The 17227-nt window shown below is 37.7% G+C and overlaps 1 protein-coding gene across 2 annotated transcripts in view; it reads left to right on the forward strand.

Moving 5' to 3' along the window:
• The window catches only part of unc5cb (unc-5 netrin receptor Cb), a 144386-nt gene that overhangs the window by 71555 nt on the left and 55604 nt on the right, over window positions 1–17227 (forward strand). For both annotated transcript variants that reach the window (XM_055207373.2, XM_055207372.2), the window contains 2 exons: window positions 5281–5508; window positions 12715–12858. In XM_055207373.2, coding sequence (XP_055063348.1) covers window positions 5281–5508; window positions 12715–12858 — 372 coding nt within the window. The remainder of the gene's footprint in view (window positions 1–5280; window positions 5509–12714; window positions 12859–17227) is intronic.

The following is a 17227-nucleotide window of genomic DNA, read 5'->3' on the forward strand; positions in this document are numbered from 1 at the left end:
CACATAGATTACCTAGGAAACCAAAACATTTGTTTTTTTCAACAAGACATTTGTTCAAGAGATCAGTTTAGCAACTAGTCAGACCATTAAAAAACGAGTAAAGTAAAGTTCGGATCCAGACGTGTATCGCGTCAGCGCACGTGCGTCCGATGAAACCGTCTATATTTAGGAGGAGATTTGTATTCAGGTTTTTCTAAGAGGTTTTAGTTCATACTGCGTCATCTTTAAATAATGATTATGTGACTATCATCAGGTGACCTAAAAATGTGAATAAACATTATTTCCATAGCAATTTTGGGAAATAAACATTTTCTGAATTGCTGGAAAACCACCTCATGTGAAGGTAAAAACTTTTTTGCAATATATGACAGTTTTTGCAAAATTGGACGTATTTTCAATTCGCAATGTCAATTTGTGCAATTTAAAGAGTGTATTGGCTAAACGGATATTAATCTGATCTTCTATTACCGTGCAAACTGCGAATAACCTTTTTTATTACTCTGCCTTAAGAAACTTACAACAACGCTTATATAGCAATGTATGATGAGCCGCAGATGCAAAGTGAGACGGCAGCAAGATGGAAAATGACAGAGGAAAAGACGGTCTAACATAAAGCTTACTGTTAATAAATGTTTTATTTCTTCTTAAATATAAGCGTGTTTATCATTGGAGTTTACAGGTTTTAGGAAGTTTTTATTACATACTGCTGACGCTTTTCATTGTTCTATGACATGAGATGAAGAGCTAAAGTCTCTCGTTCTCCATTCTTGATGTTCAGGATGTCTTGATTTTAAATGATAAATGAAACTTGTAGTGCTGTATGTTGTCACGTCGTTCTCTGACAATTTAAAATGCTTACCTACTGTACATGTTTGCTGCATTTGCGCATCTCTCACTCTGCACTGGTTGCTTTCGATCACATCATCAAAGACCTCATTGTTCTGTAAAATTTATTTGGTCTTTTCACTTGTTCAACCCAACACCAAAAATGAGTTTTTTTGTTTTGATTTTCGCACGAATAATTTTGGTTGCTGGACATTCAGTACATCCCCAATAATAAATGGTAAATCTGGCTTAAATTTGTATTTTTATCATGAATTAATTTATTTAAAGCTTTTTAAACATTCCATAATCATGATCCAAATTCACATGTGATCTCATACTCAAAGCTTTTTTCGTTTAGTCTTGTTTTATTTAAAACACTCTGGGATATTCTAGAATGAATTTTTAATCTTACATCATATGAAAGCAATTTGATACTTTCTAGATTAAAATCAAAGTAAAAGGTTGGAGCATCTGGTGTAAAGGGATATGGTCAACAAACAAACTTCTGTTGTGAGGAATTTGAAACAATAATTGCCTAAAGTGTGTTTTTGTAGTTTGCAGAGATGATGAAGGTCAAGCAGTGACTGCGCAGTCTGACTGCATACACAGAGTTTTAGACTCTTCACAGACAGAAACTCAACACTTACTGTATATTTTATTCAAGGTCAAACTCTTTTTGTTTCTTGGGTTTTTTTATTTTGTGGGAATTCAGAAAGCTCACTGTTTTGAGGGGAAGGTGTGGTCGACTTTTCTAGATGTGATTGTGATAACAGGCCTGAACTCAAATTACATCCCAGAGAACCAGCATCAAAGCGTGGCATTGTGGCATGAAGGTTTTCTCGGCGTGACGGCATGCAGACGGGGTGGAGCCCATGATCGGACCCCTCGGACCGCTGCATTCACACAACAAACATACAAACAACTCACAAACTCAAAAGACCCTCGGTTATGTTATAAAAACATATTGTGAGTTTGTTGTGTGATGAATGTTTATTGTTGTCCTTCACTGGAGATCTCAGAATCAGTGGGGATTTAACTTGAGGGCCATGTTTTTTCCTTCTCTCAAGTGCTTTTCTCCAGAAAGCTCTCTTTATTCTCTTGTATTTATTATTTTTGGCACTGTGGAGGTTGATAAATTGTAGCTCGCGTACAGGGACGACACACTAAACCCTTTCATGCCTCTTGTCTGATCTCTCGTCCCTGCCGAGCGTCAGACAGACCGACTGCTGCTCCGTGACTTTCCTGCATGTAAGAGTCATTTTTTTGGGTCAAGGTCTGGTGGGCCGACAGGAGGCGGAGACGTCCTGGTGTCTGATGAGTCTTAGATGACCGCCATTGGTTTAGCACAAGAGAAAAACATTCCCCGAGCTCAGCTGATGAAGTATGCCACTTGTACTGATGTATAATGTGCAGCTGAATATGGAAACATGTTGCTGGATTGTAACTGTATACACAAGAACGTTTCAAGATATGAACGAGTGTGTGTGTTTAGATGCATGTGTGTGTGACTGAGATAGTGATCATGCTTGGCGAGGCGGGCGGTTTTACCAGGTCATGGTTCTGGTCCACAGCTAATTGTTGAGCTGATAAAGCTGCCCTGGTTTGCTCAGATATGTCCCACATGAGCTCAGGGCTGCGGGGCAGAAATCACCCAATATTATGCCTTTTGAGTGTTTTTTTTTTTTTTGCCGTCACTTCAGCCCATAATACAGACCGAATTTTAAAGGGATAGTTCACCCAAAAATTGAAAAAAAATCATTATTTACTCACCATCATGTCGTTTGAACCCCCAGTGTCTTTCTTCAGAAGCCAAATCCAGATTTTTTTTAAGTTTTGTCTCTCTTTCAGTGCTCATTCTCTGTGTCTGTGTAAAGAACTAAATGTCTTCAGCAGACTTATATATATAATACAATTTGAGTGGGGTTATTTATTTAACACTTCTGGCTCATTTTAAAGCTTGAATGGTTTACTGGGACTATGGGAGTGGATGGTGACCATCGCAGTCACCATCCACTTCCATAGTAACCAGAAAACCCTTTTGGGTTCTGACCAACAACGAAACACATTGGGGATTTCAACAACATGCAGGTTAGTACATAATCAGGGGTGCAAACTTGTCACATTTCAGAGAAATTAGCCATTTTGGATCCAAAATAGGTCATTCTTGTGATTCGTCTAGATCCGATGAGTTTGTAAAAATGGAGTACCCATACAGAAAAAGCACATGCGTTTCACATGTTTTTCACATGTTATGCACATGTGCAATGCATGTGCTTTTTTTGTAAGGGGAGGGTCTGTGACAGGGTCACAGTGAATGAAATTATGAAAATCATGTCCAGCTATTGTGGTAACAATATCAAATCACTAACAGGTTTGGTGGGTTATGTTTTAACGTGCTGTTCATTCTGCAGCGTTCATGTCTTTCATAACATTACATAGCAATAAAATAGCGTTGTGCATTTAGAAAAGTGTTTTCTTTCTTGAAAAAATCTGAAAACTTAAGAACAACTTTCTCCAACTCAATTTTGACTTTGTACATTTATCCAGAGATAAAGCCTGAACTCAATGAGAGATGCTGTGCCCTGCGTTGCCAAGTCCTCTGCTTTTTCCAGACTTCAGATTGTTTTCGCAAGTTAATTTTTTCTGTGGGTTAAAGATGAAAGGATTTTGTTTATAAGTTATTTAGGCAGTGAAAAGTCTTTGGGATCCTTTTGGGCTCGTTTTAAATGTCTGTTAGGCTGGTTTTGATATGCTAATCTGGCAACCCTGGCTGTGCACTTGCGTAGACGTTTGGTTGGGATTATATTGAGTTTACATGCAACCTAAACATTGCAATCTGATAAAAATCTTGGTTTACATGTACACTGTAACTTCGTAATCTGCAATTGGATTACATTCAGTGTATTGACATAATTTTGTGCATGTAAACATATTGTTAGATCCATTGTGTAGTAAAGGATGGACATGGTCAGAAACAATGCTCAGGTAGGCCGTGGCATTTAAACGATGCCCAATTGGCACTAAGGGGCTGAAGTGTGCCAAGAAAAAAAAAGTATATATATAGAATAGAATATAAAGCTTGTGTCTCTGTCACCTTTTTCTCCCCTGATGAGTTTGCACCCCTGATTATGATAAAGTTTAAATTTTTGGGTGAACTTTCCCTATCCCCACTTCTGTAAAATACAGCAGCTTTATAACTAACTTTAAAACTAGCTGTACTATAATTGTTTTTGTTTTAAATGAATGTTAGTAATATCTGACTGTGACCATGAGTTTGTGTTTTACATGCACAGTGGTAAATGAATGCAGGTTGAGCGGATAACAGCATCGGATTTTAAAGCTAGACATATTTTATAAAGTCCTCTTTTTATTTTAAATGACACACACATGTTACGTGACCCATATGAAGGGGTTAATTATCAGATGATTAGGTGCTGAAGACAGGTCATGTGTGATTTAGGACCAACATGTGAAGAGTAGCAGACACACACACTACCCAGAAACCCTTGGGGCTGTGTGCGCTAATGCAGTCTCACCCGTTCTCCCCCGACAGCCCGTAACATCACAGCCGATATTGATGTGATATCACCACCGTGTCCTGACAGGGTTTGTTAGACACACAGTCTGGTCTGGAGCTCTGTGTACTGAAGCAGTGAAGAATCTTTGATGCTGCGTTTTAACCTCTTGCACCCTTGCGCTCACATTCGGTCTCTCTGTAAATAATTGATGCCTGCCGGTCGGGTGTTAAGAATAGAAAACGTATTCAGAGGTGACGAATATCTTTGCTAATGTCTTTTGACTTTCCTTGTGAAGTCAAAGGCCGGATATTTGAACGTATAGAGCGGATTTCGTCTCCTATTTCTTGGATTTGATTCATGTTTACTTTTCACCACGAGGTGTTTTCTTCATCACATGGAGATAAATCAAGGTTTGTGTTTGAGGAAGATAGTGTTGAGGTGATGCGGTGCTCGGGATGAAAGTGATGCTCGTTTGAAGTCTGCTGCTGAAATATCTGTACCGCTTTTTTGATTTATAAAGTCACTGGACCTCTTTAGAAATTATAACTCATATTTTCTGCACATAAATGGATTTCTGAAAGGTATCTGAATCATTTTTTTAATTGTCTACTAAGCTCATTTGTCACTTTAGGTCAAAAAACATCACAGTAAAGAATCTTGCTGATTAAGTTAAACTGTTTACATGTTTATAGCTGTCAAATAACACATTTAAAAACACAGACATCCTCATTCGAGTCTAAAGGTTTGATTTAACGCTGTAAATGTCTTCACACATGTGCTGTACTTTTATTCCTGGTCCTACATGCACCGCCTGCAGGTGATTAATGGACATAATTGCTTCTCAATGGGTGACCAGTAAACATAAGTGTTTCCATAAATACTCCCAGTAAAACACAGGATTTTGAGACTAACTCTTTGTTTTGTCTTCTATATATAGATGACGACTATCTCGGATTGGGCGAACTCCCTGAGACCTTCCCCTCCGACCCGCCCGAGCCCCTCCCACACTTCCTGATGGAACCGGAAGAGGCGTACATCGTCAAGAACAAACCCGTCAATCTCTACTGCAAAGCCACGCCCGCCACGCAGATCTACTTCAAGTGCAACAGCGAGTGGGTTCATCAGAAGGAACATACGGTGGAGGAGCGCGTGGATGAGACCTCAGGTCAGTATGGTGGGAGGGGGTGTAAGTGAAAAGCATGAGAGCGAGGGCTCTCCAACACACAGACGTTTGTGCTCCCTCAGGCGGTCGGGTCTAAGAGTTGGAAAATCAAACAGATGAATAATTTAGAGGAGAGTTTTACAGAGCGCCCCCCCTCCCTCCCTCCTGTTGTCTTTAATGAGAGTGGAATCTCTCAGTCTTGTTAAACTCTGAGGCGGCTCTGAGAAGCCTGTAAAGCTACTGTGCTGTTATTGTTGGCTTGTTTGTGGTTGGCGTCTGGGACGTAGACATCATTAGGACTCCAGACAGCAAAGGTTTTCGTCTGCCACACAAACTCGGTGATAACAAACTCTCACGGGACTCTTCAGAGATGAGAATGACCGTCCTCAACTCAAGTTTATACACAAACTTTATAAGGAAAACTCTGTCATTTACTCACTCTCATGTTGTTGCAAACCCATACAGATTTCTTGCTACTTTGGAGGTGGATTGTCACACATATAGAACTCAATTTGTGACCCATGCTGGAAAAAATGAGTCGGAATTAGTGTTGTCACGGTACCAAAATTATTGTTTCGGTACCGATACCAAGTCAAGAATTGTAATTCTCAATACTTTTCCTGAAAAGGGAGAAACACTCTCAAATCTCATTGGTGTGCTTTATTTTAAAACCGGGACAACATTCTAATAATATAACACACTAATAAATCAGGGTTCCTACGGGTCCTTAAAATCCTTGAAAGTTTGTGAATCTGGGGAAAATTCAAGGCCCTGGGAAGTTTTTGAAAATATACATACATAGATACAGGTCATTGAAAGTATGTGAATCTGTTTTATGCAAGAAGTTTTCTGGAGAAAAATCCATATTATTCCCTGTGTAGTGTAGGATAATATCATTAAAAATTTTAGACTTTTAAGCACACGTGCTAAACTGTTCGCTTTAAATGCTTATATTTTCTTTATGTGAACGTTGATTCATACCCAAATGCATTTTTGCATAGTTGTGTTTGACACATGAAAACGTCTCGGGTTACATATGTGACTGTTGTTCCCTTTCGAGGGAACGAGACGCTGCGTCTCCCTTGCCATACTTCCTGCGTGCCTGTAACGTCATCTTTGACAATATTTCAGATAGCGATATACTTCCTGGCTCCCACGTCACCCTGCCTTTGTGGTTAAGCCTCACTATTGGTTGAATTTGATATACACATTCAGACACAATTACCCCTGGAGACGTCCCCAAAGTGTCACCACAGTGACGCAGCGCGAGTTCCCTCGAAAGGGAACTGTAACAATGTATCTTAAAAGGTAACATGATGTAATCTTGCTTTCACTTGAAAGGTGTCCCCACATTTAGTCCTTGAATTTGAGGGTATTGGATCTGGAAAGTCCTTGAAAGGTCCTTGAATTTGAAGTTAACTAAGGTGTGGGAAACCTAATTAATGAACATATGAACAGCATATATATTTAACATTTGAACAAAATATGAAAAACATCTCTATATGCAGTGGTTAAAGTAATAAAGGCTAACATTCACTTAACCATAACATTACCATAATTAATAGGAAATAATGAGCCTAAATAATAACGTGTGATATATGGATTAATATAGGCTAATGTTTCCTGTACTTCAACGTCTGATCTATTGGTGGTTAACTTTATATTTGAGTCCATAAGGCGTTTAACAAATGAAATACACCTCCTTTGCGTAGGTCTGTGCTCTTTAAGTGCTTTAATATAATAACCTAATATAAATAAATCACTGACAAACATGCACATGCTCTGATTATAATCATATAGCTTATAGATCATTTTAGCTGATGTTTTGTATGCTTTATTTTAGCAGCTTGCAAATTATTAACGTATCTATGAAAGTTGCGTTTTCAAAGATGTTGAATTAGCCGTTTACTAATTACTCCATTCTTTTTGAGGAGTTAAAAAAATGGATACGGTCTAATTTTTAGCTACAGGCGAAAAAAGTATAATTGTCGATGTTAGTCGAAATTGAGGTTTTTATAACAAAAAGTAGGGGAGAGCGCAGCAATTGGTAGATATTTAAAGCCTCCTGTGTCAAAGAGCTAAACGATAACTGTGGACAAGTTACGGAAATGTTACAGCAATGTTAGCTGGTCCCAATTACAGGAGCGATCCCAGGATCAATTCTAGGATGTGTTTGCACTCATGCTTTGGAAATGTAACTGCATTTTTGTGGGATGAAAGCTGTGCACAAATGATAAATATAAATCAAACATGGTGACGGTCAGCTAAAGTAAAGTGAAGTAAAGAGTTTGGTCAAAGACAAACACTGACTGTGTGAACTGAGCCACTGTGATGCATCTCCGTTTATTGAATATTGGCCGTGATGTTTGACTAAAATCTCCAGACGGCACCGGCTCACGTGCGCGCGTGTCCTCTGGGATTTAATATCCAGGCTTTCACCAAACCGTCGCTCAAAGCCCTATTGAAGAGTGTGATTGCTACCTGTGGGCGAACGCCGACAACTCAATTTCCCTTTTTGGCAGCTGAATGCGGCCAATCAAAGAAAGCGGCGGTGTTGTCTGTAATAGCTCCAGAGGCCTGTGGGTATTTGATTTTTTTTCACAGATGCACACTGACCATTGTGCTCCATCTCAACACCAACACATCACGCACACACACAAGCGCACGCTTATCACACACACTGATGAGTTTAATGGGAAACTGTGAGGGGGAAATTGAAGGATTTATTTCATTTGTGTATTGGGGTTTAAGTTTAAAATTGTGTGGCAAACTGATTTTCCATCATCATAGTGATGGTCTTCTTTGCCTTGAGACAATGACAGCGGAAGTGGACACTCAGTCTGCGTCCAAAACGAGGGGCAACCTTTCGATCTCTCTGATGAAGCCAATACGGAAGTGATTTTAAAGGAACAGTATGTAAGAAATGTATTTTAATTAATCATAAAATGGCCCTGATATGTCACTAGACATTAAGAAATCATATTCATTTCAAATACTTATGTCACTCACAACAGTGATCTGGCCTGGATATTGTCGCTTAAAAAGTGGAGTTGCAGCCCTCAAGTGATGTTTATGTTGTCATGTTCTGTATTGGCCACCAGTTGTGTGATTGCAGTACCAGTTTTAGCCACAAGTTTTGTGATTGCAATACCAGTTTTGGCCACAATCCTGCATACTGTTCCTTTATCTTCAATTCATTGAAATTGATTGGCTCCTATAGTCAATGCCTAAAGACCTCCATGTTAACATGCCCATCTTTAGAGAAGAAAAAAATGTTTTCAGACTGGTCCAAAAATTGTTTGTATAGCTCATTTTGCCCTTCATGACAACTGCAAGGGAGTGAATATTTTTGTAACTCATCCTTTTAAATTATATTAAGCCCTGAAGTTCTGCATAATTAAGTGCATGGCCACTTGAGTGACAGATGAACCGCCACTGCTATCACTAGAGTAGAGCTAGGCGGGCATTGTTTCAGCAACCAGCCACCTCAGCTTCACCCACGTCTTTACCTATTTTCGGATATCCGCAAGTGATGCACGGTGATGCGCGGCCAAGATGGCGACGGCAAGCACCGCCTACTATTGGCTTTAAAAACGATCTTCAGAATCCTATGGGTGACATCACGGACACTACATCCATCTTTTTTTACAGTCTATGTCCTACTTCCATACTATATAGGAGGCGGACCCTGCATTTCACACCTAGGCCTTCAGTGGTGTCCTATCTAAATGAATCCATCTCGTAATACCATCATCATGGCGTCACGGCACTAGAAGCACGTCAACAGTTTAATTGCAAAGTAAAATAGAAATTACTGTATAGATTTTGAGGCGGACTAACAAATAAATGAATGTATGGGAAACACTGCATTTCAACGATGCTCACACGACCAGACCCATGGGGTAATATGCAAAAATTACATTACATCTAATTCAGTACACTGCTTTTACAAATGAAGCTTCATTTTATTATGCATTTTAAAAAATCAATCCCCTGCATAAATAAGAACTTTGCACATACTGCAAGAGTAGCATGATCAGTACAGTATGCTGTTCTGAACATAGCTATTATTTCTTCTCCGTCTCACTCTCCAATTTCCACAGATTGACAGAAAACCACAGATAGAAGCTGGTTGGGCTGGTCAATAGCTATTTGAGCCGATGGAAACATAATCTGATGGCCAAAAGCTCTCTCTCTTTCTCTCTCTGTTTGTTAGGGAAGCAGATTAACAGATATTTTAGGCTGTGCACACATAGAGACAGTGAGTTATCAGTGCCAGGCTCTCTGCGCCAGTCTGTTAGCCCTGTGCCTTCTCCAAAATAAAGGACTTTGCTTACTGTGGATGCCGAACAGCAGATCATTAACTCGATGCAGATGGATTTCTTTGGAGCGGCTTTGAGGAGAAACACCTTTTCAAATGTTTCTCTATTGATTTGATCTCTTAAACACTCAGACTTTACAGATGGGGGTGTTTAGAATCTATTTATAGCCCCTCTTCTGTTCATTTAAGTTATTTTGATGGGTATCGGCCAATTTTAATTCCGGCCCGTTTAGACGCGCTGAGCTATGGCACTTAGGAAGGAGACGTGCGGAAGATGGATGGCAGTCGATTTGTTAGACGCTGCACAACCTGAGCGTTTCCCGCCCGTCGTCTTTAATTATGTCGCTCGCCGTGTAAAACAGCCACCCGGAAGGAACGCTCCAATTTCATGCTTTTACATTGGTCGATGTTCAGGCTGAACCTCCTGCATGTAAACAAATGAGCGGACCTAATAGAGGTCATCTGAGGTCATCTGAACGTCCTTAATGCTGAAGAATCGCCGGCGTTAATCTTGACAGGCCAGCGCCATTGATTGCTACATAGGATGCTAAGTTAATTACAGTGATGTAATACACACCACCACAGGCTTGAACGATGATGGGCGACATCCCAGCACTGAGGTCCAGCTGTCCATCTCCAGCAGATCAATAGAGAAGATGCTCAAAGCCCAGATGATAATGAGGTGCACATCAATAACGCATCGTGTCAAACCCAAGACAGTAATCATTCATTACAGGAAAAATAATGAAAATGATTTAATCATTTCCCAGCTATGACATTGAGCGTTATCTGATTCATAGTGAGATAATCTATTGTTAATATCTCTTGTGATAATACAAGCTACATTTATTATTAGTGTTGTTTGGTAAGGAACTCCTCATTGTTACTGTAGCTCATATTAGAGAATATAGATTAAAAACACTGTATCTCTATGATAATTACTGGACACACACTTGTGTAAATGTCTATAATCACCACAGGATCATTCAGTTTCATATGAAAGTTGTATTTCCTATAAAGCTGTTTTGCATTATACTTCAAAATGTAATGTAATCTTGATGTTAATATAATGACAAGTTTAAGTCATGGTTGGCTTTGGATGACAGAAAGAATGTGAAGTACCATATTCATGGCATTAAAAATCAAATTTTACTGCCAACAGTAGATTTCTATTCCCAGTAAGCAGGTAAATCATTGGAGAAAGAGAATAAAGTCTTTTAGTTTGAATCTGTATTTGAGAGTTTCAAAGGGAATTATAAGATGTTAAAATTGCCTCTTTGTAGGTGTGAGCAAAAATTTACTGTTTTGGGTGTGATAAATGATAATGCAAACACTGATCACCATAATGGTGGTTTGTTGAAATTGAATCGCCATGGTGCTGTCAATTATTTTCTCTGTCTCTCTCTTTCTCTCTCTCTCTCTCTCTGTGTATTATTCTAATAAGATCCCCTTCTGACATCACAAGGGGAGCCACATTTCAATGAGCTATTTTTTACATGCTTGCATAGAATGTTTTACCAAAACTAAGATACTGGGTTGATCTTTCTCACATTTTCTGGGTTGAAAGAAGCACTGACAACCCAATTATAGCACTTAAACATGAAGTCAGATTTTTATTATATCTCCCCTTTAATACAGTATGAAAAATGGATGAGGCAGACCAGTACTGTGATGATACTCTAGTACAGTGATTGTACCATGCTGCTTTGATGTGTGTATCATGGTGCTGAATGGTATTTACATGGTCTAATTTCCTCAGTTGTTAGTAGAGAAATGTTCGGTCTTAATTTCTGGAAAGAGTTAAGGAGAGAATTAAAGTCACATGTGATGTTAAATGACTGTGGATGGACCCACACAAAATTAGTATGTAGGAGAAGCAGGAGGAGAGAATCCACATTTGCATAGAGGATTATTGTGGCTTTATGGCTCAGGAATGATAGCACTGGCTATGCAACCCAATCAGAACCTGTGCCCGGAAACCACCGCAGGGATCGTTGAGCGTGCACACACACACACACACACACACACACACACACACACACACACACACACATAAAGACACAAAGATGCATGGGAAAAATACAGCTCGCTGTGTGAAATCACTTCAGTTTCTGTGAGTAAGAGATGCCTGTGTGAACACTCTCCTCTTACTAAATGAGAAAAAAAAATATTACTATTTTACTTTTAATTTTGCACTATATACTTTGTTTTATTTTTACTTTTATTTGCACTATTTGTACGCAGCCCAAATACAAATGCTTTGGCAATACAAATGTACACTTTTTGTCATGCCAATAAAGCACACTTTAATTGAGAGAGGGAGAGAGAGAGAGAGAGAGAGAGAGGAGTGAAGTGAATGATATTTAATGTCTGTGATTTGATTAGTGAAGCTCTTTCGTCATTCGCTCAGATTTGAGATTAAACACTTGATCCCTGTTATACAGTAAATGATTACATCAACGCTAAAGCCTTAAAATGAACACGTGGTTTGTAACGTGTTGTTTCCAAAAGACAAAACATTCATCTGAGAGGCGCTGGCATTGACACGTCCCAGATGAAGAGTTATCAGAGGAGTTTAGTGATCAGGATTCACAGGACCACTGTGACGTTAAAACCTCCAAACAACTCCATGAGGAGAAATCACAGAGCGCTAACAGAGATGTTTAGAGACCTGTGAGGGTTGTGTTATCTGTATGTGTTTAATAAACTTATAATGTATCTCTGTTCTTACATCAGCAGCTTTCTGACAAATAAACCAACTGTGTTCAGCTGTGGTTAAACACATGTAAAGAATTACTGTCAGATATCTCAGATATGTTTAATTGTCCTGCTTCTGTTATCAAAACTAAAGTGATGTTTACTGACATCTGCTCTCTGTCTATGTGTAGGTCTGGTGGTTCGGGAGGCCAGTATTGAGATCACCCGTCAGCAGGTGGAGGAACTCTTTGGGTTGGAGGATTTCTGGTGTCAGTGTGTTGCCTGGAGCTCAGCCGGGACCACCAAAAGTCGCAAGGCTCATGTCCGCATCGCCTGTGAGTACACAAACATACACACACACACACACAATGAAGACAGGTGTGTCTCAGGCAGTGTTGGGTGTAACTAGTTACAAAGTAATTACAAAGTAATTAAAAACTTTTCCTTGATAAAGTAAATTAAAGTAAGTGGTTACTCTTTAATTTAATGACAGTAACTTCTGATTTAATTGAAGTAAATGCTGTGTATAGACTGCAGATCAATGATATATAATACAATAGTGGATTTAACATCAACATTTAAAGTCTAAGGTTAAAATGCATGTTTTAATGAATCCTTCTCACTGTAAATACTTTGGTGAGTTAGTAAGAATAATGGTAACACCTTAGTTTATAATTTTACTATTAATTGGTTGGTTATAAGCATTAAAAGATTAAAAAGATATTGGCTGTCTATTAATACTTAAAAGCAGATATTAATGCCTGATTCTGCAAAACCTTATTCTACATCCTTAATCCTACCAATACTTTACAACTTTAACAACTACTTTACTAAGTATTAATAAGCAGTAATTAGGAGTAAATTGAGGCAAAAGTAGTTAATAGGTAGTTAATAGTCAAAATTGGACCTTAAAAAGTGTAAGCAGAATAATTAATTTACTTTTATATGATTTATTTGAGCCGTTTCAGGCGTGTTCTTGTATCATTTACTAAATAGGATTTAGAAAGTAATTAGTAATAAGTTTTATAATAATAAGCTTTTTGGAGAGAGTCATTTGTACAGTATTTTAATTACATGATTGTAGATGTAATCAGTAACTAATAAATTACTTTTTTTGAGTAACTTGCCCAACACTGGTCTCAGGTACACTTTGAGAGACAGCTTGAATCTTAACTTAACTATTCAGAAAAAAATTCAGTTTGGTAAAGCATTGCAATAACAATACAAACATAGGTTTTAATTCCAGGCAACATACAGTGCCTTTAAGCTGTATATTAATATGTAAATCATTTAAAGCATCTGTTAAATGCATAAATGTAAAAGTGTATATAAACTAGAATCTCATTTTTTTTTGTCTTTATTTTTTGCTGTGGTACTTTGAATTAAACCACAAACAATTTTTCGATTAAAGTGTTTTTCTGATACGTGAGGCAGAAATATGTCACATTAGCTGGGTTTCCATCACACTTATTTTGTGCATTTTAAAGTATTGCATAAGAAACAAGTGATGGAAACGCCAAATTTTGAATAAAAATCCATGAATTCGCAAAAAAGTTTTTACGTTCGCTTGAGGTGGATTTCGACTTATGCAAAAAAGAGAGAATGCAAATAATCTGAGATGGAGACGCATTTGATGTAGCGAACATTAAACCCACATGACTGATCGTCTAGTTGTTTCCGATGGCGATATCTTTACCATATATGGGACTCGACGTCGTCACACAATGCCTGTCGGAACGCACCTAATAAGCATTTGTTTGTTTTTCTTTATTTGCGAATATTGAAATGATTTGTTGGAAACCCCACACTTGAGACGCATCATTAATCTTAAGTCAGTCTTCCTCCTTCATCTGCTTATAGTTAGTGTCAATGTATTATATTGTATACTGTCGGACAGAAAGTGACAGGAACACCGACCTGAGACTTGTTAGATGTTGTGTCTTATTTCTCTGTTGGGTTAAATGTGAATCAGATGAGCTGGTCTCAGTTCAGTATTCATCATTCTGTTCATTTGTTTTAAATCAAAATCTCTTTCTCTCTCTCTGTCCGTCTGTCTCTCTTTGTCTTTCACTATTAGAAACAGCCGGCATTATTGAGCTCTTTTTTGTTTTCTATTTGCAGCAGATGTTTTAATCAGTAACGCTCACGAGCGATAAATAAGCAGTGTTTTGTTGTTGCGGGTCGGTGATCAATGGATGCTCCATAAAGTTGTGAAGCTGTAAAGTCTGAATGAGTTGATTCATTGAGAAGGTGATTTGTAGGGCTGTTGGTGTCGGGCACTTTTAGTCTGAGTTATGAGGGAATGAGTTTCGATCTGGACACAGACACACACACACAGTGATTTATCTGAACACAAACCACTCAACAGATCAGTTCAGAGCTTTAGACCAGAGGAAGACTGTGACACGAAACCTGTGTTCAGACCATACTACCGTTCATACAGTGTGTACTCTATAGTTTGAACACTGTCCTTGTTTTCTTTATCCCTCTAATACTACGTTGACCCACTACACCTGCCATAGTGTGCAGTGTAAACTGTGAAATGTTATATCGCAATGCAATGCGCTTGACATTACACATGTGAATGAGCTGGAAGTGTCAGCTGTGATTTTTAACGAATGTAAAATGTACATATTTAGTTGATTTCATCATTGTTGCTATCACATACTACTTTATATATATATATTTTTTTTAAATTAGTACACTGCAAAAAATTACTTTTTTACTCAGTATTTTTGTCTTGTTTTTAGTACGAATATCTTAAAATTCTTAAATCAAAATTTCAACTTTTATTTTTAGATGAATTTTATTGATGATCAAAATGCAAGTAAATGATAATGTAAACCTAAGAAAATAAGTACATTTATGCTAAAAACAAACACATTTAAAATTATTAATTTTTAAAATTATTTATATTTTATTTTTATCTAAAAACTAGGGATGCATAATAATTAATCGCGACTAATCGTCTACAAAATAAAAGTTTTTGTTTACATCATACAGTATATGTGTGTACTGTAAATAATAAATATGTATATATAAACACACACACACGCACATGTATATATTTAAGAAATAGTATTAATACATGTTTATATTTGTGTATCGTTTATATTATGTATAAATGTAAATATTTATTATATAATAAATACTTATCTGTAAATATTATTATATTTATATTATATGCATTTTTATATTTATATTATATGTATATTTATGTTATATTTATTATATATTTATTTTCTTAAAATTATTAATGTATGTGTGTGTATATACATAATATTATACACAGTACACACACATATATGATGTAAACAAAAAGTTTTATTCTGCAAGTGATTGGTCGCAAGGCGTTAGGTATCCCAACTAAAAACTAGATTTATTTTCTAAGGTCATTTTGCTCATCAAGAAAATACATCTTGATTTAAGATTTTTAAGATATTTGAACTAGTTAGTTAGTTTATTTGTTAACTAAAAACAAGACATTAATACTAAGTAAAAAATATTTTTTTGTAGTGTGTTCTGCATACTTTTTTACTGTTCTGTACTTTAAAACAAATAGTAGGCATCATGCAGTACTTTCTGTGCAGTAGTGAGTATAGTATTCATTGTGTGTTGACCTCAGGTTTAAACACAGATGCAGATTGATAGTCCAACATTAGTTTTGTGTTAAATGTATTTTTTTCCACATTAGAGTAAGCGCAGTCATTGGCGCAGTGAGTCTCTGTGCTGCCAGCTTTAGTTTAGACGCGCTGGGAAGAGGCCGGAGAGTTAAAGTATGTAAATGGCCCTTAATTCACTAAGTGGATGTGTTTTGCTACTTGTGCTAAATTACACAAGTTAATGTAATTGTTTTCACATGCGTCCACGTGTGCGGCCGAGGCCTGGCAGAAGAGGCTCGTGGGATTTTAGCTCTGCCCGCCGGGCATTTTTGCGTTGGGGCCGAGGATCTACGGTTAGATATTTTAGAGATTCTCTGCCGCTTGGCCTGGACTGTTTATATCTGAAAGACGTTTTCATCACGCCCAATACAAGCTGTTATATTTTTCCCCAAAGCTTTCCTGTTATAAAAAGATCAGAACAATTTTCATGTCCAGAGCCAACAAAAGTCATTCTGTTGTGTGTATTTCTCACATCTCAAACAATCTCTTTTATTTTCCTGGCACATTCTCATACAGGGTGGATTTTAAACTTAACTGCTTTGGTTTTTATACGAGTAAACAAAAAATGTGCCTGCGTGGTGAACTCAACACCAATGAGTTTTGGGTTTGTGAATGGTTTCCAGAGTCTAGGTTGCTAAGGTGTACTCGGCGGTCTTATATCGAGTTTATATTCCAGCAGATAGAAATCTTAATTCTGATAATTCAGGTGCAGTTTTTACTAAATGGTTTTTTTGAAATTGACTATCTTTGCTCTGCAACAACATAAAACTCTTGTAGACTTTCATGTAGTTGAAGTTTTGAGAGTGAAATGTGTGTAACATCTATCGTCTCCACCTGCATTAATTTATAATGGGGAGAGAGCTTGTGTAGCACTGCATATCACAAATGGCATTGTAATGCGTTTGGCCCATTAGAGAAGGTTATAAATCCAGCGTGCGTTCATACCTCACATTATTCTTCGCTCAGGTTTTTGGCCCTAGAGCCGCACAAAATATGGATCACAGAACCCCAAAGTGCCTTAAATCGGGTCAGCGGCCAGGCG

This window comes from Misgurnus anguillicaudatus, chromosome 12, assembly GCF_027580225.2.
Source record: "Misgurnus anguillicaudatus chromosome 12, ASM2758022v2, whole genome shotgun sequence".
NCBI lineage: Eukaryota > Metazoa > Chordata > Actinopteri > Cypriniformes > Cobitidae > Misgurnus > Misgurnus anguillicaudatus.